This window comes from Asparagus officinalis, chromosome 9, assembly GCF_001876935.1.
Source record: "Asparagus officinalis chromosome 9, Aspof.V1, whole genome shotgun sequence".
In the NCBI taxonomy this organism is placed as follows: Eukaryota; Viridiplantae; Streptophyta; class Magnoliopsida; order Asparagales; family Asparagaceae; genus Asparagus; species Asparagus officinalis.
In genome coordinates, this window is record NC_033802.1 from 19,899,446 (window position 1) to 19,925,616 (window position 26,171).

The 26,171-nt window shown below is 34.8% G+C and overlaps 2 protein-coding genes across 3 annotated transcripts; one reads left to right on the top strand and one right to left on the bottom strand.

The window, feature by feature from the left end:
• Nucleotides 683-9,373, top strand: LOC109823846. The gene is made up of 2 exons (XM_020390255.1): nucleotides 683-849; nucleotides 8,905-9,373. Exons 1-2 carry the CDS (start codon nucleotides 780-782, stop codon nucleotides 9,120-9,122), a joined length of 288 nt encoding a protein of 95 aa, XP_020245844.1. The 5' UTR covers nucleotides 683-779; the 3' UTR covers nucleotides 9,123-9,373.
• On the bottom strand, nucleotides 10,590-26,165 carry LOC109824329 (cleavage stimulating factor 64-like). 2 transcript variants are annotated; one of them, XM_020390905.1, is made up of 9 exons: nucleotides 25,921-26,165; nucleotides 25,747-25,825; nucleotides 23,749-23,923; nucleotides 22,804-23,028; nucleotides 22,637-22,714; nucleotides 22,213-22,248; nucleotides 21,823-22,125; nucleotides 21,367-21,648; nucleotides 10,590-10,994 (listed from the first exon to the last, which is right to left on the bottom strand). In XM_020390905.1, exons 1-9 carry the CDS (start codon nucleotides 25,946-25,948, stop codon nucleotides 10,860-10,862), a joined length of 1,341 nt encoding a protein of 446 aa, XP_020246494.1. In that variant the 5' UTR covers nucleotides 25,949-26,165; the 3' UTR covers nucleotides 10,590-10,859. The 2 variants fall into 2 exon arrangements, with proteins under 2 accessions (XP_020246494.1, XP_020246493.1); XM_020390904.1 differs by having other exon boundaries at nucleotides 23,743-23,923.

Below are 26,171 nucleotides of genomic sequence, written 5' to 3' on the forward strand. Positions count from 1 at the left end.
TTGTCACGCACAAAACATAAGAACCATTTCTAATAATCTCTTAAAATCACCTTCCTCGTGGGATCGATATTTTTATACTATAACTTGATCAATTGTGCACTTGTAATTTTGGTACATAATTATGCCGCATCAGTGGATCTCTTCAGTGGCTGCTGTTTACAGTCGCTTTTCAAATGCCCCTTACGAAGAACTTTATGCTTCCGATAGTTTATTTGATGCAACACTAGAACCTGATCCTGATGACACTTGTTGATTCTGCTTTAGATATTGATAATCAAATGATGATTGAGCCTGATTTTTTTTAATTCTATGAGATTCATCGGTGGAGGGGAGATGAGCAGGGGGTTGAGGAGTTCCGGTTGTGGAGGGGAAGAGAAGAAACATGGAACGAATGTAATTGTGCCACATTGTAATTAATTGTGCCCCCAAATTTATCCCATTATCCCAATTTACCCTACTTTATCCAACTCAAATTATCCCAATAGGGTAAAATTATTCCATTGGAACAATTACCCTAATTTCTCCCAAATTACACCAATGAATAACCCACCTTATGCGCATGTTAGCGTGGAGTCTATAACACATGACATTTCTGATAGGATCCGGGCCACAGGCCCACAATAGGCTCAGACCCGACCCAAAACTGAGGAGAATCGTTTAAGCGAAAAGGCAATCTCGAGGACGGCAGCACATCTTTCTTCATCTTTTCTTATTATCGCTGTAGAACTTTCCGAGTTCTTCGTTAAAGCTCAGCTTGAGAAAGGGGGAAAAAAGAAACTATGGCTTCGATCAGCGGAATTCGATCGTGCGCTAGGGTTTTGGTGTCCTCTGCTTCGATTTCTAAACCAGGCAAGCTCGATCTCCCCATCTCCTCCAATTTTATTTTAAAGAAATAGAGAAAAAAAAGACTTTTTTGGGGGAAACTGTAAGTAATTTACTCGAAATCAAGATTTTTGCAGATTTTTCTATTTATTCGTAAATTATGGAGTATATTTCTTGATTGTCAACAGTTTGAGAGTTTTCATGATGAGAAAAGAACTATAGAAAGATGCCTAATCTACTTCATTAGTAATACCATGAAATTAGGGATTATTGGCATGAAAACGGAAAGGTTTTCTCGATATTAGTCCCCCAAATCTTCAATATTTTGAAACTAGTCCCCCAAATCTTCAATATTCCGATCCATTTTGACTTGAGCTGTTCTCTTCATCCTTAATCAGGCAACATCTCCTGAGGCTTTTGCGGGCGGCTTGAGTGCCGCTTAGGCTTAAGTAGCCGCCTGGGCGGGCGCCCAGACCGTTCTTTAAAACAATGGATGATCATAACTAATCTAAAGCTCTCGTAATCATAGGAATGTTGTCATTTTTTTCCCTAACATTTGGTTATTGATTTTTTTACTTAGTTGTCTATAGTCTCTTGACACCTTTAGTTGGCTATAGTTTTCTCTTCAATTACGCTGTTTGAAAGCTTGTTCGATACATCAGATGGGTGTTTAGTATGCTTATAGTGTTATAAAGGTATGTTTCATCTAGCATGATGTTTATGTTACACTATATTGCAAGGTTTGTTAAAGACTGGGTCGGTTATGCATTTGACGACGCATGTCAATGCCATCCATGTAGTGATTTCTTGGTTTTTATAGGAAGCACCAATTGTAGATATTTTCTTTTTCGGCTTTGTTTGGGAAAATGGATTTGGATTTGAGATGTAGATTTAAAATCAAAGGATATGAAAACTAGCATTTGAAATCCATAGGTTTTACAAATCTCTTGTTTGGATACCTTTGTCAAATGAAAGGATTTCAAATCTTAGACTCAAATTCTATTATGTGCATAAACTTACTAATGGAAAAGCAAACGGGTAGATGAAAAACTAAAGAGAAAAAAATTCAATCCCCACTTTTTTGGGGGAAAATGAAAATGTCTTGAGGAGCATACAAACGATAATAAACAAAGATAGAATTATTTAAAAAGTAGAATTGTTAAAAAAATAGTAAGTTTATAGCTCAACAATAATGTACTCTTTAGCTTTAACATAACTTTTGCAAAATTCAATTATTCTTAGTTTTATTTTCACACAAAAGGTAATCTAAGCCGACATTAATAGTGCCAGCTACACATACGCTCTCACAATATACACAACAATCAAAGTTATATACAAATGCACTATATACACAATAATCGAAATTATATACAAATTCATGTAGTAACTATATTAAGGTTAGTTACAAGCATGTTACATATTTTTCAACAAATCACCAAAAATGTAGCAATCTCAGCATCTACATGGATGAAGCGTTGAGTGCTTTCGAGTTATATGAGCAAAGAAACTTGAAGAAACAATGGCAATTTTCTCATCTCTATTAGTAGCATTCTCTGATCTCAGTCAATCATCGTTTGATATATTGAATTCAATGGATATCTCAGCTTTTACATGCTTTTTTCTATCCTCAACTTAAGAGTCAAAGACGAAACTTAATAATGCAATTGTAATGTCCCTAAGACATGCCGAAGAACATGAATACAAGATCAAATACCTTACTTCACTTTGTATAGACAGTAAGAAAAATATCAAAAATATCTTCGTTTAATTTGTCCACAAAGCTCGTAAACACACACATGCAACTATGATATGAGAAAATCAAAGAACTACATTATTCTCAGACTTTCTGTCACGCCTCGGTTCCAAAACATAAACATTTGGAACGTGACTCGGCCAACAATACAACCATTTGGTTACGTTCACATCTCTAGGTCATCCTGTATACTAATATATAGCCACAACTATATCACAAAGCATGTAACTAAGACAACAAAAGAATTATAGATAAGAGAAATCTTCGAAAAGACAGAGTTCAACTACAAGTCCACAACTATCCACATTGGAGGAAAAACATCATAGTCTAGAAAAAGCCACATGTGGCTTAAAGAAAAGTCTGAATCAATAACTACCTAAACCAACTAAAATCGAGAACTGATAGGATAAAAGGTGATCACTGTCGCTGAGCTTGATCTCCAAAATACTCACGATCTTGCGAAGAAAGAACAGTCCCCGAGTCTGGGGTAAACAAACCCTAGGGGAGTTAGAAAACTCCTAACAAGTGTGTAAAATGAAGGATAAGTGCGCGTGCAAGTGTGCAGGGTGTAATACATGCAGATTACTAATATAATATTATCTGAAATTGCTACTACTACATAGAAACATGTTGATAACATACATGTACTTCAAAAAATAAAATAAAGGGTGATTAAACTAAAAACTTTATCTACAACCTTCAAGTCATTTCACTATCACAGTCACATGCAAAACATTTTTATTTTAAGTTATTTGAATTAGAGGTGTAGACTTTCATGTATATAAGTTGGCTTCACGTAGGCTCCCGGGAACATGGCAACATGATAAAAATAATTATGGCACTTGGCCTCCTTAAACATGATCCTGAAACATGAATATCCGGATATCAATAGTACCCGCTTATATGCATTTTCATCCACATTCTCTAACTCCCCCTTTTAAACCCCGTGATATCAATTTAATATTTTGATTGTGCACGAAATGTTGTATACTAATTATAATTGTTTCACATGATTTAAATAGACAATACCAAAATGACCTTGCTTATTTAGGCATTTGAATCTTTTTTATATGATATCTCATAAAGCGTAAACTTTAAACATGACCAAGGATAGGTACCATTCGATAATCCATGAAACTAGCCAATGCCACAAGTTCATACTTACAAGCCACATCCTAACGGGATACGTATTCAGCACAATCTACCTATCTATTAACGTCACCGTGTGATCAAGCAAGAATTATGTATTTTGTACATATGTCAACACAAACCATCATCAATCGAGAACAAATATCAATTATAACACAAACGGTTACTAGATACGTTGATCATGTCTAACGAAAATGCAGCAGTAACACATAATATATTTAAAAGAAATGTAACCAAAATAAACTCGAGTTTGACTTGAACTGTACTCGGTTGGGTTCAAGAATTGTTCGATCTGGTTTGGTTCAGCTCTGACTTGGGTTCGGGTCTAGCTTGATTGGACTGATTCCAGCCTAGACCGGATCTGGTCTGGACTGGATTGAACCTAAATAGGTTCTGTTCTGGTCTGGTCCAGACTGGCTTGCTCTGAACTGTCTGGACTCAGCTGAACTAAACTAGGTTATGGTTTGGTCTAAACTGGGTTCAGGTCTGGCTTGGTCTGACCGAACTGGATTGTTCTAGACTGGACCAGATCTGGTCCATTTTGTGCTCTGGTCTGCTTTTGTCTGACTTGGTCTAGGTTGTACAGGAGTAAGCAGTATTTAATTTAGGCTTCGTGTGAGATAGGGTCTGGACCAAAGTAACTTGTGAGCTCTGGTGTTGCAAGATAAAGGGAACAGATGGACTAGGATCAGATATAACAATTGTTATGGACACTTAGAGGTCTAACAAAGAAAAAGAATATGTAATTTGATCAAGTTGCTGATAATGATACAAGTTACAGTTTGTTATACATATACTTAACTAAACTAAAAACCCTATTGAAAAGCAAATATTCTTAGGAATTTAAAATTTAATATTTTAAAGTAAATCAAGTTCTATATTCAAAAGATTTTAATGTGTCACTGTAAAATAATAGTAGATTCGAATTACGTGAAACCTCTTATGCTATTGAAACAAATGCATAAATACATTTTCTTTTGTAAAGTTTAAATATAATATTCTCTTGTTTTAAAACGTGATATAAATTGTATTTCATCATGAACTCCAAATAACATTATGAAAATATTTAGTTCAATTTTATTACTTTAAAATCATGCATAAAAGAAATTGTCTTATATTAATCATATATAATATCGTTTAAAAAGGTCTCTGCTAAAAACAGAATTGTATTCATTTAAATAAAGAACTTTATTTATTATGTTTTTTCATGGAGACTTCTCACTTATAAAAAAAATCAGTTTTAAAAATATATCTAAAAGTTATAACGAAAATTTCTTTTAAGTATATCACTTGTACTGTTAATACTATCATGATCCATCAACTTGTCACTAGAGGAAAAACATGGCTTGAACACTAGAGACTGATCAAAATCGAAGATCTATAACTTGAACATGAACATGAAAATCTAACTTTAATAGAGCCTCGAGGGATTTAATCTAACCATTCATAGGCCATGACATCGATAATTGGTCCGAGAGAGCCAATATTATCAGTAAGCAATCTAGTATACAACATGCACATCAATAAGGCATAGAACATTCACTATACTGCTACAACAACGAGCAGCCTAGCATGGTAGAAATAAGTAAAAGAAAAATGGACCAAGTTGTATCTTGTATGCCAGCTATCCTCATTTAACAACATATATAAACAAAAATATCCTACTCCATTAACAACATCTGCCAAGCATACTATCGTGATGCTAATGAAGCAACAATGAAACCCAATGAAAACATTATATTGGAAGAAATTTTTTTATATCGTAGATGAGTTCTGAAAAGGATACTTTTGAACAAACTACTTAAAATAACTAAATTCAATAAAGCAAATTTCAAAAGAAACTAGTTGAAAAGAACGCTTACCTTAGATGCTAACAAGGGATGAGAAGCCCCCCAATTCCTTTTTTATGAATACGTGAGGGAGAGAAAAGTGGGGAGATACGGAGAGATGGTTAGAGATTGGTTAGGATCCTCTTGGTTTATGGGTAGTGGGTTAGGGATTTAAAATTTGAAATATCTTTAAAAGATTTGGCTTCATCTGATGGGCCTCCACTAACTTATCGTATAAAAGAAAACCTTTATTCATAATTGGGCCCTAAAACTTGAGTTATACTTTATTGTAAAATGACTATGTACGGATTTTAAAATGATTAGAAAAATGACTAAACAGTTTTATTATAATCCATATGACTAACATAATTCACCCAACAACCATAGCCATGCATCCAAAATTCCCAATCCTTACACTTTTTCTGGTTTAGTTCACCAGATAGTAAGAAGGAACTAACTGCAAGTCTACAAGAAGAAAACAATATATGACAAAACACAATAACACCCACAAAACCAAAACAATATAAGTGTTGGGGATCACCTGCATATTTTGTGTGTAAACCAACTAAACAACAAGTAACTAAATATAAATGTTCAGGACAATGAGCATGTCACATTTGCTAAACACACTAAAAATACATAGATAATCTTTGAAAACTATCATATCAATTAGATTAAACTCATTAATAATAAATATCAAAAGGTTAAGAGTTTATTAACTTTTTGGCAATTTGTACACAGTTGATTGATTAAAATTAATTTAAAAGCATAACTTTCTCCTACTAATCATCATGGTATCTAGCCCGAAATAAGTTTTATCCAAGCTCCAACTAGAACTAAAAGAGAATCAATATAGAACATCTAATATGCAGTTAGAGTTTTTTTAAAAAAATTAATGAAGAAATTAGTAAGCCTACAAGAACATGGATTGAGGTTAAGAGGATAATGACACCTATTAATCTAACAAATGGTAGGTCCTTGACCGAGCTGAATGGGATAAGGCTTAGACATTATCCCTATCATAGGCCTACCAAAGCTTCCCATACTACTCACAAGACCACTCGGTCTTTCTTATTTCTAAGAATAGTAATAAACATATCTTGCCGTGCGAATCAAAGTACAACTCATTAGGGGTTCCAGCTAAAAGATTTGACTAAAGACTTCTCCTCAAGAACTTTATTTTGTTTCAGCAAGGATCTACCACCTTCTCTACTATTTATGATTATGAACAAAACTACTAGACAATACGACACATCCAACCATGACTCATACAGAACTGAAGAACAAAATTTTCAAGTTAATAGTCCTTGAACAAGCTCAATTATTAGTAGGCCAAACAAAATCACTCAGACCGTGGCTCATGGGCTAGTGATGATGAAAGCACAACATTTATTTCAAGCTTCCTACATAGACAACATTTCTAAAAGGAAACACTCTTAAACCTTTTCTTTACTATGGGCATATAATGAAAGTGATCAATCCTCGTTGGGAAATTAAGGTCATACTATGAGTGGACAGCATTCAACCACATATGAGCATAGGCAAAATAACATAAAAAATGCCCGAAGAAATGGATGTAAATAAGAAAGTGTGCTGGTTTCTTCATTGTTTAACGACGTATTTTATTTTGCTTAGTCATGATTGAATCACATCTTTGAAGAAAAATCCAACTCTTAAAAGGTGAATCTGCATTCAAGAGGCTAGATATGCAAATGTGGTTTTTTGAAGGGACTTATACCCTTGATAGCCCAAAATTGCACACATAGGTACATGAAGACGGATACTCTATGTGCCGGTTTCCCTATGTATCTTAGTCCTATATGTATGTAGTACAAGTGAATAATGTGAACTGTTTACATATCCATAAAATTAAGGATAATCCTCAAATTTAAATGTAAAGAACATATTACCAATTCAATGCAGAAATTTGTAATGACCATCTAGTAATCACACAAATGCTAATCGGTAGACTATGTCATGGATCCAAATTTCATGCAAGCTAAAAGATATAAAGTTCAAAACCTTCATATATCAAAAACAAGTGAAAGTTTTCATTCTTTTTCATGTTTCTCAATTAAATAGTAAAATTATGCCCGCTCTTTTCTCTAAATCAGAAAATATAAATAAATATATCCATGACAATATTAAGGTAGCAACTCAAAATCTAAAATTAAGCACAAAAGGACTACTAAAGATTATAGTTATCACAAATAAGATAAAAAAGGACAAATTTCGATATCAATTGGCTCAAGATTATCAACCCTAGTTACAATATCAATTGCCCAAAAAGAGAAATAAATTACAGAGTATCACATACCTTAAGCTAGAGCTAGGGTTTCGACAACAGAAAGAGACTCAGGCGAGAGAGGCATAGATCCACTGGCGACTGGGGGGCTGCGTTTGAGGCGTCGGGGAGGGAGGGAGAAGTGAGATCTCCGATGTTCGAGGCGAGTCGCCGGAAGAGGCGGAGGCGAGATTGCCGGTGTTCGAGGTGAGGCGATCACGATTCTCAGAGAAGAGGAAAGTCTGGGTCAGTATTTGACAAATACCAAGGGTTAGGCTAGAATTTGAAATCCAAGGCTTTGAACTTCCAAATCCATGGTGTAAAATATCGTGATTTGAAATCTAAAGTTTAAACTGGAGTCCAAACAAAAAATTTATTTTCGGAATATCCTGAATTTCAAATCAGAGACCCAAATCTGGGTTCCCAAACAGACCCATGGAGAATTTCCCTTGAAGGATATGATTGATATTGCTAAGTAGTTAATGGAGTACACAAGTTGTCCGGTGATGAAAGAAGCTCTGGTAGAAATTGAACTTAAACTCTTCACTTGAGCTGGGATAAACTGATAATTGAAACTCAACAACCCCTAGCTGGCTAGCTCCAAGGGTGTGCACGCGCGTGCACAACCACACACACAGTGCTTTTGATGAGAACCCAAGCGCTCATGATTTTTTATTTTCTCTGAACCCTTGTTCACCCAAAATAGATTTCTAGTAGTTTGGTCCATATATCTATGGAATATGGAAAATGTTTTCTCCTTTGGGTTGAAATGCAGCATTAGTCTGTCGCCAGTTTGGAGGAGGAAACGTAAATTAACACATTTACTGTGGTTTAAAAATGTTTTCCTTGTGTTCAGGTTACCAAACTACTGCATAGAAAATCCTGTTTGTCTTGCGCCGCCTCTATATGTTTGCTTCAACCAAGCAGTCTTTATCTATGTGATACCTTTGTTACTAATGGGTTTCTTCTGGCTGACAGTTGTCTTGTTTACTTTATATAGTTCTTGTTCAGAATTTGAGTTATTGAGTTTCGGTTTGTGATTCATGTTTTTTGTGTGCGCACGCCAGCAACCAGAGAGCTTCATGCAACTGCAGCGAAGCAAATGGGAGGTCACGGCCATTCTTCGGATCCCTATTATCTCCATGCAAAGCATATGTACAATTTAGACCGGATGAAGTATCAGAAACTGACCATGTCTCTCTCGGTTCTAGCTGTATTTAGCATTGGCGTTGCAGTTCCAGTCTATGCCGTGATCTTTCAGCAGAAGAAGACTGCTTCAGGGTGATAATCTTTCAAGTGCTTCGGAATTTTGGAGTCTCTTGTTTTCGATGTGATTTTAGTTTTTACTGAATGTTATTCAGTGTGTCGTTGTAAACTTTATTGACCTTCTGTGGATCACTGATAGGTCAATTTGCTTTCCTCTTTGTTCAAATTTGGGACGCAAGTGTATTGCAAGAATGTTTGGGAGCATAATTTCCTACGACGATGTTTTAATATCTGGAGAATGACGTGGTACTTAATTGTTTGACTCTTCAACGTACCTGTTCGCTGCTTTGAACTATTTTTCGAAAACTTGAAACTTCCTGAGTAAAATTGATGACAAAAAAGACATAAAGTTGATATTGCTGCCTGAATAGTGGATTACTTCATATAGTTTGTGGATTAAAACTTTTTTCTCCCAATTGTTCTTCGATCATTCTTAATCCTGTGGCTAGCTTGGAGATGATGTCCATTAGCATAAGAACTTCCTACCGCAACAGTTTTGGTGGCCGGTTGAAATGTTCAAATAAACTATATAGAGGCCGATATGGATATGTTGGGCTTGGACGTATTTGTACGGCTTAGTGACAAATTTAGGAACAGTCTAGCTAAAGTAGTGAACGATGTATGCCACATTAAAGAGCTTTTTTGAATATAATAAGTAAATGTGCAACTTTGTTGAGACTGAGCGAAATGTAAGAAGTTATCATATGACCAATCGACCATTATGTTTGCTATAAATAAGATGGGAAAGTAACGTTAAAATAAAGCGCCTGTAGCACAATGGGACCGCAATTGAGCATCGATCAGTTTATAATATTTTCTCTCCTCCCATTGCTTTATAAATCTTAAAAATTCCATTTATTTGTAGTCATGAACCTTATGTTTATGAAGGATAGAAATATAGCTCAAAATATGTTACAATTATTAAGTTTCACGGGAAGCACATAACTAAATTACATCTATGTATTTTTTATTTGAAAAAAAAAATCAATGCCTGATCCTGTACCTTCTACATATTGCAAGTAGTACTTCAAACATAAAACATGAACTAAAGCTAGTGCTACCAGAGCTCTAGACCCTGAGAAACAAACCCTTGATAGTATTTGATGGCCTATACTTGAATTCAACAGAAGCATCAAGGGTATCTGAAGTTATGTGCAAATCCTGGTCAGCGAGACGATAAACCATGATCATTACCAACACGAGCACTTTCCATTTATTTATACAAAGCAGGAAAAATAACTTCTGTCTCACAAATTAGAGTCCATTAAATATTTATTTGTACAAAGCAGGAAAAGAACTTCTGCCTCACAATATTATGGTCCATTAAATACAAGTCAGTAATTCACCAGCAAATAATATGGCCTGAAGAGCCAAAGTCTCACTTCTCGGATACAGAAAAAGAATTAGCACACATTTAGAAAAATCACAGTTATCAGGGAACAAGTAAACAAATGATACTATCAAAAGAAAGTTTTATTTTCTTCCACTCCAGATTACCAGTTTACACCATGGGATATAAACTACAAGAAAAAAGATACAAGAGAAAAGTAATGAGAGACGTGGAAGGAACTTTTCTTTTTATAAACATTGTGTAATGTTACATGGATGCAAGAATTCAAAACCTTGCATTATGGCAAAAATATGGAAGGACAAAAGAATTACAAGAGACCAAAAGGTACATAATTATTGAAGCTTCTCTGTGCATCTGTCCATGTGTATTGTGGATTGGGTGGTTTGAAGATAACTGCCTATACAACTACAAATTTTGCTTCGCTAGCATCTGCTGGAGCTGACGTACTTGCTGTTGTTGCTCTAGTGGTAGTGAACTTAATTGCTCTGGAGTTAGATTCATCACTTGCTGAAGAAGAGCCGATTCTAGTTCTGGTGGAAGCTGCACAAGATAAAGAAAAATAGTAAATGGAAAAATGTAGATACTTCAGGTGATAGATTAGGTTGTCTGCTGAACAGAAGCACTATCTTGTGCCTCCATCTATCATGTCTTACTTCTCTTAGCGATGTTCAACTTCATATGCATTCACAAGCATCTTCCCTCAAATTTATACCCCTTGTGTAAATATTTGATTAACCAAATTTGAAAAGTACACAACATGAAAGATACCAATAAAATAATACTGGAAAGTTAGTTAAAATTAATTGTTATCCATTTCTTTTGGAACAACATTTTGCCGTATCCACCAAGGTCGTAAAACATGGTATCATTATTGTTAGGTCTCGTGTTTTGATGATGATTTACAAACCTCATTATTGGTACTAATTGCTTGTCAAATGATCCTACGCAGGATGCATTTATCAAGCAACATAGTACCATTTGTTGGAGGTTGGAAGGATTTGCGCCGTAATGATGATATCCGTGGAGGTGGAGGGAAGTTGATGAAGAAGCCTCAAAACGCTCAAAGATCGACTCAAGCATATATCTACTTATGAAGAGCGTTCAAGCATATAGTCAAGAAGAGCTTCATCAACAAATTTCTAGCGAATATCGATACTTAAGCATTGTGTACAATTGTAAGCGATATTTGCATTTTTACTTCTCTCTAGATCATAATGTAGGCAAGAAAAAAGTAGATAACTTTTGAAGCATTTTGGGATTACACACATTTTAAAACTCGTATTTTTGACGATTTTTGTAAAACAAGTTCTCATAAATACGAGATGCTATTTTAGAAATTCTTTCTCTAACATATCTATTTTCATATATATAAGTATTTTCCCAAGTCTTACTATTTTTGGAATTAATTTAATATTTTAAATCTATTTTAGAAAATCAACAGTTTTAAAAAAAATCATGTATCAGAAAATGTCAGTTTTTGGTCGACTGCCCCTCTTCTATCAGTTGACTGTCCAATTGTAAGTTTTTAGCGCCTGCAGTGGTTTCGTGATCAGTCGACCAATGCAAGCTCATCAATCGACTGCTACGAGCCCATCAGTCGACCGATACAAGTCCATCGGTCGACCGATAGCACCTATTGTTTTCCAGTCTGTCGAACGGTCGACTGATTGGTCGACCAATTTCTTCAACCAGTCGACCGATAGCATCACCAATAGTAATGACTAGTTTCCAATTTTCTGATTTTGGGGGATTTATTTTGGTTTTTATATTTTCTTTGGATTTGGGTTGGGTTGTTGAGAGACTATACATAGTCTTCGGGTTTCATTTATTGACTTAACCAATAAAATAAGAGAAAACCTTGAGTTTTGTTTTTGAGATTTCTAAGCTTACATTTTCAACTTACTCTCAAGTCCTCAAGTTCTTCAAATTTTCGGTTTTCACTTTCACATCCCACAAGCCCCTGAGCTTCAATCGTTTATCTCTTCATCCTTGCTATAGGATTGTTGTAAGAAAGAATTTTTCTTCATGTTGTATTGTGTGGAGAGCTATATCTCGAGGAGATCATTGTGTGGAGAGTTCGATCTCGAGGAGATTATTGTGAAGAAGTTCCGACTTTCAAACCGGGTTGTGTAGTGGATTACCATCGGGAGAGGTGGTCGGGGACGTAGGTCAAGAGGACCGAACCTCGTGAACACATCGTCGTCTCACTTGGCTAACTATCTCTAACTCTTTTAAATTATTGTCTTATTACTATATTTGTGTCTTAAATTGCATTGAATTTTTATTAGTTACACATTATTGTTTGATTACCCTATTCACCCCCCTTAGGGTAATTTCAATTATGTGTACGGTCTAAATATCAGTAGCTATTAACCGGATTATGGGCAATTCTCGGAATTATGCATTTTTGAAAATATATATATATCATATATATATATATTATATATATATATATATTATATATTATATATATAATTTATGTATATATATATATATATTTATATAATTCTATATATATATATATGATTATATTATATATCTATATATATTATATATGTGTGTGTGTGGTCGTGTGTGTGTTGTGTGTGTGTTGAGAGAGAGAGAGAGAGAGAGTAATTGAGAGGAGAGAGAGAGAAGAAATGGGAGGAATTGGTAACCAAGCATAAACAATTTATGCGTGATATGAGATGACTGCATTTCTGCATCCACTGCATTAAAATAAGGAGACCACATTCACACGGGTTGTATAATGAAAAAGTTATTATTTAAGTGAGAGCATTTGAATAAGTGGATGGGAATGGAGTCAGCCTTACTATCAAGCACATAGTTTGTGTTTGGTAATAAATTCTCCTTTTTCTCATATATACTATATATATATATATATATATATATATATATACTATATATATATATATATTATATATATTTTATATATTATTATATATATAATATATATTATATATATTATAATATACTATATATATCACATACAAAAATAGGGTTCCCCCTAAAAAAAACCACATTTAAAGTATGATCATTCTCTAGAAAATATTTTTGATTGTCGACTTATACATAAACCACTTGAAATAATTTTTTTCTTGCAATCAATCATCTGGAATCACTTTTTGGTTAAGGTCTTTTAGCTTTGCTGTAATGATTAGTTGTGAAATATCAAGTATATAAGAGAGATGATTCTTGATGGAGGTTAGGTGGAGCAAATTACCAAAAAACTTAACTGAAAAGCAGGCCCATGTGGTTTATTGCAACAAAAAACCCTTAAAGGTAGTTTATGTATAAACTAACAATTAAAGGCAGTTTTTGTAGAATGATCATATTCTAAAGGTGGTTTCTGTAGAACGATATTTTAAAGGTGGTATTCCAGGAAAAAGGAATTCTTTAACAAGAGGGATATTTCATAAAGCAACTAATAATTTTGCAGCATCTTTTACTTTAACCCTCAAAAACTTTGAAAATGTCGCTTAACCCCAAATAAATTGTTAGAAAAACAGCAAAACTTAATATCGCTAACGTTGACGTGTCATGTGCAAATAACGCATTGTCGCATGATCAAAACACCGAATAAGTTATACATGAAAGTCCCAATGAGCTAGTTACGTCAGTTACCCCACAAAAGGTTGAAAACTAGGGTCTTTCCGCATATACACATCCCAAATTAGCCATATTTGCAAAATCATCCGCCAAATCCAAATATTGCTAATTCACTCTTGAAATCTTGCAAATCGGATTAAAAAAACCTAAAAATTTGATAACAGCGTTTTGGGAGTTAACTAAGGAAATTTGAAACTTTTTTTTTGTAGTTTCCAACCTTACTAGGAGTTAATAATATTTTCAAGTTATTGGGGTATGAGAAAATTACCTAACATATAGGGGGTTTTGTAAAATTTATCATAAATTAGCTTGCTTTGTTTCGTAAATAGAAGAAATTATGCCCTTGCTTTATGTGAGCATAAAGACAAAAGCCCACACTTTTTAAATTGTCATGAGCTTGAGTCCTTCCATTAAATAATCAATCGTGTGCCTGTTTCTTAAGAAAAATGATCACGTGTGGTGGCCCGATCATTATGTATAATAATCCCAATCATTGTTTGTGTGCCATTATATAATCGATCACACGCCTACATCATTAACAACCTTCAATATATTTCTATTTTATATTTCTTCTACAAAAAAAAATTCTTTGGTTTGCCATGCTAATAAAGTTATAGTCTACCATGCTAATAAAGTTATTAATCTTGTTTCTTCAGCATACCACGAACGTGAGATTAATTGCCAAAGAACAAGCAAGGTTTGAGAGAGCTCGGGAGAGCCTTTTGAGCTTTACAAATCTAATACTAAATTCTCGACTATGGATCTAATCAATTTAAGCACTTTAGCTTTCACAAAAGACATTCTGGCAAAAGAAGTCGCTCTATGCTCAATCGAACTCTGCATGTTTCTTGCATTGATTGACATCGTCTCTATCTATTGTTTTAAATATCGGACATCGTGTAAATATCGAATAACCAAACTTTATATTGGATTGTGAAAATCGGGGATATGTAACAAATATCGGGGTGTCACGTTCATGCATAATACAACATTCTAATATGTAATCTAAATATATTTAATAATTTCTAAACACAAAATTGCATCATGATATATCTTTAGAATTACTAACAGATTGTAGCAACTTTTTTCTTAATTGCATCATCAAACCTTCAAAATGAATAACATTAAAAGAGATGTAGAGAGCGATTAGAGAGAGGTAGAGAGAGATAGAGAAAGGGGTGCAAGGGGAGAGAGGGGAGAAGGATGAAGAAAGAGAGGGTGGGGGAGAGAGAGAGGGCAGAGAGAGGGTGGGGAAAGAGATGAGAGAGACTGAGAGGCAAAGAGAGAGAGAGAGGACACACAAAGAGGGAGGGGAATAGGGGTAGAGGAGAAAGAAACACAGAGAGAGGGTGAGAGAAAGCGGCGAGAAAGAAGTGAGCGAGAGGCGAGCACCAAAATTTTAAGGGTTAGGATTTTTGTGAGATTGATTGTGATTTCTAAAACAAATTGAGAGTTTTATTTGGTATTTAGGTCGAGCTGTAAACCCAAAACCAAACTTCAACACACAAAAAACATACACAAAAAAATCTAATATCAACCGCTATTGCGGATATTGGGATATATCGGATATCAACTGATATATCGAATTTTTTTTCGATAATATTGCTTTATCATTGAATTACCGGATTTGAACCCTTTCTGCTACGATAAGTTCAATTCTAAAGCAGTTATCGTTTTTGGATGTTTATCGGCGATAACGTGAGATATCGGTAGTTTTATCGGTCTAAAAATCGAAATTATCGGCTAAATTTTGTTTGGTTTGGGTTTTGATTTCCGGCAACAGACATGTATTCAAGAAGTTTCTATAATTGATTAGTGATCCTAAACATATTTATTTACATTTTGGTACGTTTATATTACATTAATTATGGTTAGATTACAATTTAAGATATTATATTATATATGTACATCATCCGATATGTCACTCTGATAAATACAACTTATCCTCGATATCTGCTATTCGATATGAATTTTGATTGTCCGATAAATTCCCGATAACTGATATTTAAAACATTGTAGGATGGTGTAGAACCCAAATATTTTATATTACCGTCTCTATCCTCTACTTATCAATGCGACTTGAAATGTTCAGTACAATTACTTCATTATTTTGACGGTGCATACGGCTATCTTCATAGTAACCACGATCGTTGATTTTAGGCTTGAAAGTCCACTCAAAAAATGTTATTGTATGGATGCACTTTTTTTGAACTCCAAACTTTAAACCTACATTCTTTTATTGGAAATTTTGTTGGAATTCGTGAACTATTAACACCCAACTAAACTTCTTGTTGGTAGCTGTTTGTGGACAATCTCCATTAGATTTACACAACTTGAGATTAAAGAAAAAAAAGATAAAAATACATATAATTGCAAGGAGTTGGTTGTGTAGTTCTAATTCGGGATTTAGAAAATTACATCATCAACAACCTTCAATATATTTTTACTAAAAAAAAATTTGTTGTTACTAATCTTGTTTCTTTAGCATACCACAAAGGTGAGAGAGTAGTTATTGATGAACAAGTAAGGCACGAGAGAGCTCGAGAGAGCCTTTTGAGCTTTACGCATTCAGTATTGAAGTTCTTGCCTACAATTCTACTCAAGCTAATCACGTTAGCTTTCACAAACATTATTTTGTCGGTCGCTCTATGCTTGGTCAACCTTATTTATTTCTTGCATTGTCCTCTATTCTCTACTTGTCAACTCCATATGAAAAGTCGGTGCAATTAACTGGCTAAATTGCGCAAACATACCATAAAGCTTTCCATTTTGACAATAAAATACCACAAGTTGCATTTTGGTAGAATAAAATACCATAAAAGTTTTCAAAATTTGCACGTAACCACTATTGATCATGCAAATGTGAGAATTTTCACCTGAATGTTTCTCTATGATACTTGCATACTAATTTTAGGCTTTCTAACCTTTAATATTTGTTAATTATTTGTTAATTTTTTTTAAAGAAACATCTCAACTCTAATTTAAATTAGAATTAAGATAAGTTTGAAAAAGAAATTTGCTTGATTTAATAGCAAATTTAACAAATAGTATTAGTTAAAAAGCTCTAACATTAACATTAGCATGTAAGTATCATAGAGAAACATTCGGGTAAAAATTTTCATGTTTGTATGATCGATGGTAGTAATGATCAGGTTTTGGTAACTTACGGTATTTTATTGTACCAAAAAGCAACTTGTGGTATTTAATTATCAAAACGAAAAATTTTATGGTATTTTTGTGCAATTTAACCTTATTACTTTGGTTGTGTACATGGCTATCCATATAGTAACAATGGCCATTGCAATCTTTTTTGCAAATAAACAATAAAGTTAAGATTTCAGCTCCTACTTGCTCCCCAAAAGGACAAATCTACTAAACTTAAATAGCGTTTTAGTTAAGAGAGTTTAATGTTTAATATTTTTAGTTAAAAGCAATAATTATGTTTAACTTTGAATTAGAGCTGATTGAGGACTCTGAAATATGTATTCCATATGAGTAATGTATCCAAATTCTAATCTAACTCTTGTAGTGCCTTTGGGAATATTGTTTGTAGTTTATGAAACATTGTTTTTGTTTGAATAATCACGCATACAAAGTCACCATAGCAATTGTGCTTTGTTTTTATTCAATAAAGTAACTATTCATCTAGGGAGAAGGAAGAAATGAGAAATATTTAGATAGCTAAAATGCTAGGAAAATGGCTTTTGGTATAAATTCTCTTCACAAGAGATAAAATAATCAATATCTATCTTTCATAATTCTGTATTATAAAATAAGTCGTGAATTGTACACATGTCCCGTTCTCATCTCTATATGCATCTCCAACTCCTTAATTCCCTTGTCCATCACGCACTAAGCACATAAATAGACAAAGTATAAGCTTTTGAAAGAAATAACATTGGTGCTAAAATTAGTGCTTGTTGCGCACGTTTGCATTCCCACCTCTTCGCACAACGTCACATCCTTAATCTAACTCCCCGTTGCGTGTGGCGCACGTGACACTCTTCCCTATTCGATGATAATTTAAACATACAACCACCAAAATTTAATGTAGGCACCAACTGTGACAACAAGAATTTAATGGAACCTTTGGGCCTGCCAGTTGTTTATGTCCTTCCTATTTCGAAATAGATAGAGAAAGAATGGGGGCAAGGAGGGTGTAAAAAATAAAAATTAAGTAGAATAAATAATAAATGTCACATAGCTTAACAAAGAAAATAAGTCCATGAATCCGTAGAAATTTCAAAATTGTAGAACAATCCTACGTAACTCCTATTCCAAACATAATAGCTAAAAAAATCTAGTCAAAAAATTATGCACTTCTCATGTCATGGTACCTGATTCAAACAACTTACGAATATCTCTCTACTCTCAACAAACTATAACACATCACTTAACCCCTCCAGCAACTTTCTCTGAAATATTCTTGATCCCACAACAACCTAATAATACTCCATGATAATTCTCAACCCTCTAACTCACACTTATCCTCTACTCTACTCACATTCATTTTTTCTAGCTCTCTTATCTCACAACACAATCAGCACAAAGCATCATTACCAAGCAACATACAAAATCCTTCATCTCTTGTAACCAAAAAACCAACATATCAAGCTCTACCCCATAAGCAAGCAAGGATCACAACAAAAGTATTCTCTCTTTTTCCTCTCTTAACTCAACTGTAATTTTTTACTCAATTTGTAAAGGTAATTTCAACTGCATGCAAATATTTTTTCTTAATCAAAACTAATAATAAGTCATTCAGAGAATTCATCCAAACAAATTGAAAAAGAATTTGAATCAACAAAAGTTAATAATAACAATAAGTTATTTAGCCACTTTGCAAGAGAAGTTTAATAAATAACTTTTTCACATAATTTATTTGAGTTCAAGCCCTTTGCAAGATAAGTTCCACAAAAAAACTTTCATTAGATTCCTCCAGGTCCTACATAATAAGAACAACAATGCTGGTGAAAAATTCAATTTTCAAACTCCAATATCAAGCTCGACTTAAGCAGCTTAAAATTGCAATAGAACCGTTACCCCTATGACCATAGAAATCTCACCAAACGGAAAAAGTGACGAGCACATGATGAAACACTACGAAAAATAGATCAAATAAGAGTCACAAGATCTCTATCCTCTCTCTACCCCTTTCCCATATTTGTCAAATATTAGGATTTAGTTAGGTTCAAACTACACTCTAAAGATTGAACAAATCATGAACTTAGATTGGAAGAGGGGTAAGTAAGGTAAAGGGAGGAACAAAAATCCAAAGTGCCTTTGGTAGAGTGTTTTAGGGGGGAAGGTAGAGTAAAGGGAAGTGAAGTAGAGTAGATGACAATTTAAAATGAACTAAAAATGAGGAGAGAAGAATCCTGCCAAATTGGAGAGATTCAAGAAGAGTGAGAAAATGAACTACAAATTGGTGCATTTTCTCTCCCCTCCCCTCCTACCAAACATGAAGCACAAAATGTATATACTTCTTTGCACCTCACTGCATCTCCCCTTATCTTATCTGTTTTTAGGAGGGAAGGTAGAGTAAAGGGAAGTGAAGTAGAGTAGATGACAACTTAAAAATAAACTAAAAATGAGGAGAGAGGGAAGAATCCCTCCAAATTGAAGGGATTCAAGAACAGAGAAAATGAACTACAAATTGGTGCATTTTCTCTCCCCTCCCCTCCTATCAAACATGAAGCACAAAATGTATATAATTTTTGGATCTCATTGGATTTCCTCTTAGCTTACCTTTCCTCTACATACCCCTTTCCAAATGTATTTACTTCTTTGCACCTCATTGCAATATTTCTCTATCTACATTAAAGATAATTAGGATTACTTGCTATAATGATTCCTCCTAGTGTAATAGATGGGCTTTTTACTTATACACCCCCAAATCTATCATATTTGCATATTTGCCTAAAAAATCAGACAATTTGCCAATTTACCCCTACATTCCCCGGGATTAGAGTAATCAACCCTCCCATTTCACGCCGTCAATTTTGGCCACTGGAGGGGTAAATTGACCATTTCTTTTTCCATAAATAGAAGACCCCCCCCCCCCCACCAAAAAAAAACACGATCCTCCTATCTTTCCCATTACTCAAACCCTACATCTTTGTTGTAGAATAGTGGCAACAGTGACAAGATCTCCCCTCCCACAGGCTACGATAGGTTCCTACGTCAAAACAAACCATTCCAACATCTCTCTTCCTATAATTATGCATATAAATTTATTTTAATTAACTTAACTAGGGTAGATTAGTCCTATTTTAAAATCATTTTAACTCAATCTTAAGGAATGAGGGGGTAAATTGGAAAAAAGAATATTTTTTAGGGTGAAATTCCATCTTTGCTTCTCGCCATTCCTTGCAAGAGATACCTCACATTTCAAAACGTTTAACTTCATTCTTTCAAGATTTCCTCCACGGCCTCCATTGTTCCTTTGTACTGCTCTATTTCCCACTGTTCTGGTGCTTCCTAATTTTTGCAGATAGTAGGAAAGACTTTTGTCTGTCCGTTCACTTTAACCTTTATTTCCAGGGGCCAGTTAACGTAATCGTCCCCTTGATTGTTCTTACTTCTTTGTATGCTTATGACACTCCATACTTCTTCATTATCGGGTTGATCGTCATATGCTCGGACCCTTCTTAAGTACCTTCTTTCAATTTGATCTAAAAAGATGTTTTTTATGACTCCCCTTTTCTCATAGGGCTCTTCCTCTTCCTCTGTTATGAAGTATATAAGTTTTAAAAAAGCTCAATAATAAAATGCAATTATGCTAATATATACTGACTCTATCTTGTAATTATTTAAGGCATGCTTTTCCCCTTAACACGTATTGCATGTGCATGACATACTAATACTTATGTATCATCAGAAGCTATATAGAACTATTGGAAACCATTCAATCCCTGAACTACATCTCCAAACCTCCAGTTTACATGTGATATAAGAAAGCCACTTGTCAATGTTCCAAGCTACCCCATCACGCCTCTCACTCACATCCTAAAAGGACCATTCCTGAATCTATAGGATCATAGAAGTTATTGACGCCAAAACTAGACTGTTGTTATTCGGGGAAGCTGCAAAGTTGAGTAATAATTGAAACACAACATTGTGACTGTCCCCCACTAGGTTCACTAAAAAACTTATGTGGGCACTCTTTTAGGACTTCTTTTAATTATTCAAACTTGTCAGTTGAAGTATTTGCAACAAAATATGCCAACGGACATTTGATAAAATCTGAAGCATGTGGTGAAATACCTAAAGAAATTGACATATTACAGCAATAGCTCAATACCTGAGCATTGGTCATTTGGGTCCCAGGTACTGAGCCAGTAACAACTGGTTGAACCGGAACAGAACTGCTGGTGGCAAAGGTATGAGTAACCATAAGACGGGAACCACTTCCATCTTCTATTCTAGGCCTCTTTGATGGATGGTTCATCCCTTCTAATCTGTCACCAGTCTCACTTGTATGTGAAACTCGATTTAAATCGTGAAAGCCAGCAGCATATGTTCCCGTTTCATTTGGAAGGGAATTCAGCCCATTTGACAACAACGGGTATTTTGATGAAGCACCCTGATATACAATTTTAAGTAAATTAAGTGAGATGATGACATAGACACACAATAAAGGATATATGTAAAGCTTTGGGCTGTAGTCAATTCTGTACGGATTAACACCCACATAGAGTGACAGCGAAAAATTGTCCACTAGTTGTTAAAAAAACAGAAGCAGTAAAAGAAATGTTACTTGTGATGCCAGATGAGGCGGCAAAGTCTGCTGAAGAACAGAAGGTTGAACTTGGGATATCAAATTCTTGGAAGTCGGTAAAGGGGGAAGCTCTGGTTGACTTGGGAGTCCGCCAAAACTTTGGGGCTGAACTGTAATTGCAGACTTGCCTGGTACAGTTCCTTGTAGGAGCGTTTGGGGTTGTGGTGGCAAAGTTTGCTGAAATGGAGGTTGAACAGGAAGCGATTGAAGTGGAATTAATGCATTTTGACTAGGCATGCCACTTTTAAGTGCAGGCCTATGAGCTGAGCTTGCCATCTGCATCTGTATTTTTACGAAAAAACAGGAGCTTAAAAATTACTTAACTGCAATTTTCTAGATGATTTCAGATTTCAAGTAAATGATACATACCATCTCTGGTGTCACCATACCAAGCATTATTTGCGCCTGCACCATGAAAAGGAATTCAAATATCAAGATAATGAAAAAAGCAGAAAGCATAGCTATAGCATGAGGAAATGATATGCTGATGTGTTGATATCGAAAATATGCTTAATATGATGCCCCTTTACTTAAGTTCCAAATGTGTAGTTCATGCATTGACAAATTACACAGCAATGAGATTTTAGCAACGACTCGAATTTGTACAGTAAGAAATAAATTTCTGTTTTTTTAATATAACTCAGGTCTCAAAGATTTCATGCAAAGAAATATCAAGAGCCATCACAGTGAATCATATTGATGACAAAGTCTATAGGCTACTATAAAACACGTAGTTAAGATAAAGTATAAAGGAAAATGAACAAATTTAGAATGTTCAAGAATAAACACTAACCTGAAAAAGAGCCTTCGCTAACTGTGGACATTCTCGCAGAACCCGCTGAACCAGAGGATTATTTTGTTGAGCCAAAGCCTGCCAGCATTTTAAAATTGATATCATATGCTGTGTTCTTAAGAAAAAAATGACAAATAAATTTGTGAGAACAGCAGTAAAGATCTAACCTTCATTTCAGACATTATTTCAGTTAGATGTTGTCTCGACATTTTAGCCAGATACTGAGTCAATGAATCATTTCCTGGAGCAAGGAGATTTTGCATACCATTCTGCATTAAGGGAGATTTGCTAGTCTGCGTTCCACTTAGTGCTCTAGCCATGGAAGATGCAGCAGCAGCTGCTAATGGATGACCTATTGGTTGATGGACAGAGGACCCTGGTCCACCACGTCCCTGCAATAAAAGGAACAATTTTCAATTCAGAAACAAACTCAATGGTTAGAAAAAGTGTGCTAGGTCTACCTGTTTTTTCGATATTAGTCCCTGAAATCTTTCATATTTTGAAATTAGTCGTCAAATCCTTGAATTGCTATATGCCGCTACCAAAAAAAATCTTAAAACCCCGCCCCGCCGGTCCCCCACCCCGCCCCACCCCCCTCCCCCAAAAAAAAAAAAAACCAACAGCCCAACCACCCACGATCGGACCGCGATTCTTGAGTTATTTTGTACTTATAGTTCTGCAAATTATCGAAGTTGCTATAAATTCCCCAATTTTCATAAGTTATTTCAAATTAATCCCTCTTAATTTATACCTCTACTCTTGATTAGAAAGACCAATTTCAAAACAAATGAAGAATTGAGAGACCTAACAGCAATTTCAATGATTTGAGGGACAAATTTCAAAACAACCTAAGAACTGGGGGATCAACAGCAACTTCAATGATTTCAGGGACTAATTTCAAAATATGAAAGATCTAAGGGACTGATGTCGGAAAAAAAGCCTACGAAAAATACCATAGTTTTAAACTAAATTAACACGGGAAAGTGATTGTGGCTGTGGTTCAATTGCCATGGAAACACAACAAAGATAGTGATAAGAGGCTTTTAGAAATTAATGTGGCTACGAAATTAACAATTAAAATTCTTTCTACATAAGAGAAAACTAACTTTAACCTGTTCTCTGTTTCGATCTGTGCCCTTATCATTTTCAGCAAAGTCAACTCTTAGCTGACGGCCATTTATCTCGTAACCCTGGAGATTGCGACGTGCACTCAGAGCAGTTTCTTCATCTCTGTACTCACAAAATCCATAACCTTTGGGTTTACCAGTTTCTCTATCAAGCACTAACCTGCAGTCATATTACACCCAAAAATCAGAGGCGAAGAAAATTTATGCACAATCATGATGAACTTATGCATGTGTACGTCAAAAATGATGCCAAAAAAATAGAAAGAAAAAAAAGAGTGATAATAAAATGAACTCTTGGTTAATACTTAAAAACTGTATATTTCAAACAAGTACACTCAACTAATTATGTCAATGTGTGCTAAATACTCCTGAATTTAGGTCTAAAACAAAGATAATGGCTAGATCTGCATACAAGCATGTACATACTGATACATACATCAGGTACTTTAGAATGGGCTCTGCATACACCAAATCATAGGTAAGAACTGATAACAAGCCAAGGTGCAGACTGATGATAACTACGGGTACACTTTGGAAGTAGAAGTAAATACAGGTTTCAATTACGCTTGGCATAAAAAATGAAAATTGTTATAATGTGTATGCTCAAGTATAAAGCCTAATACCATAGAAATATAATATGGCATTCCCCTGGAAAACATTGTCGCTACGGAAGACTAATAAATAGCCATCTGAGCTGATCGATTGATACTTCAAAAAAGGAGTAGATAGTTCCACTACAAAGGGCTCCAAACACTTAGGAACTAGAGGGGAATGTGGAACAACAACAAGAACTTGAAAATAAAGTAGGAAAGACATATTTCTGCAAAATGTACAAAAATGGACAAAAATAAGCTCACACAAAGGTTACTAGTTATCAAATCAGGTGCGGTATCTCATATAGATGTAGTCAAGGTCATAGATTCATGTTAGCAATGGAATCAGTCATTATTTACTCCATATGAATAACATGAACACTAGCCAATCGCTAACGAAGCCAATGAAATAATCCATCCAAAGTTTCATATTCTTCACCTTTTGATGTTTCATTAACATGAAAAGGAAAAAAGTCGTAGAACTTTAATTGAAAATAGAGACAAGTTATTTGATCTTTACTCCAAAGACTGTTCATACTTCACCTTGAAGGCTTGAACCAAGCTCATTCACTAGCTTATTGCAGATAAGCATAAAATTTCAGATTATGCAGCTTACACATATGCACCAATAACTTGCCTACCTCAATGCTTAAAAATCTGAAAATCTATGACATAATTAAACCATACAACTATTTCGACAATTGATAGCTAGTACAGAAGGGGAAAGTAGCAAAGAACTAACAACAGTGAACTCTCAAATAGAACCAAACACCAATTAAGAGGGAAAATATAGACAAGATGCATGCCTGGAAAAAATACAAACTTGGACTAGATGTATGCTCACACAAATGTCATAGCTAAATAGCCAAACCCCTGCTACACGTACCGAGGTAACTTACTATTATTAGCACTGTCAAAATAACTGATTCAATTAGTGATTCTATATGTACAGCACAAGCACCAGTTAACCCTTAACCATAAACTTTATAATACATGAAAAGAAAGAAGTATCTTAACATGTAACTGCTAACTTTATCAAAAAGATATCATCTTTGCCCGAAAGACCGTCTAGTTTGTTCATTTTGCTGTGTTAACGCAACATAACTAGCTTATCACAGTATCTAGGCACCCTTAACAAATAAAGATTTAGATAAATACCAATGACTCACCATCATGATACTTAACAACTGAAAACAAACACTGTAAGGCAACTCATAAAGCCACAGAAGTTCAATTAACTCATTGCTATACATCAACAGTTAACACCAACGGCATAAAAAACAATGCAAATTACAAAAAAAAAGACGGGTCCTTGCCGCTTTTCAAACCAAAAACTCTAAAAACCAACAAAATTTACATCAAAAACTAGGGTTTTGGATCCTCATCTAACCTAAATGACACCACAGGCCCCACTTCTTCACAAATCTGGATCAGCTGCTCCTCAGTAGCATCATAAGGTATATTCCCAACTGCAAAAAGAAAACAAAAACGCATAAAAATCACAAGTTTTCCACTGCAGAATTATTCAAAATTGAAAAAGATTGGGTTTTTCCCGCAAATTTACCGAAGACACAGCGGTGCTGTGAAGCCATATCAAAAATCAAGAAGTATGAGGTTTGGACAAGCGAGAATCGAGCAGTTAATTGGAATCTGTATGATTGGGGATTAAATAGAGAGAGAGAGAGAGAGAGAGAGAGAGGCGCGGTTTTTATTAAGCGAGTGAATCTCTAGTTTTAAATAGGCGTGAGATTTGGTAATTGTAGAGAATCTAGGTTTAGATTTTAGAAAGAGAGAGAGAGAGAGGAGTGAACGAAT

Excerpts from the sequence above, each read along its gene's own strand:
- LOC109824329 (XM_020390904.1), bottom strand. The coding sequence starts at position 25,948 with ATGGCTTCACAGCACCGCTGTGTCTTCG. Across the intron at positions 23,924-25,746 it reads GGGCCTGTGGTGTCATTTAG|GTTAGTGCTTGATAGAGAAA; the intron begins GTTAGATGAGGA and ends ATATGACTGCAG. Across the intron at positions 22,249-22,636 it reads TAGCGAAGGCTCTTTTTCAG|GCGCAAATAATGCTTGGTAT; the intron begins GTTAGTGTTTAT and ends TTCATGGTGCAG.
- LOC109823846 (XM_020390255.1), top strand. The coding sequence starts at position 780 with ATGGCTTCGATCAGCGGAATTCGATCGTGCGCTAGGGTTTTGGTGTCC. Across the intron at positions 850-8,904 it reads TGCTTCGATTTCTAAACCAG|CAACCAGAGAGCTTCATGCA; the intron begins GCAAGCTCGATC and ends TGCGCACGCCAG.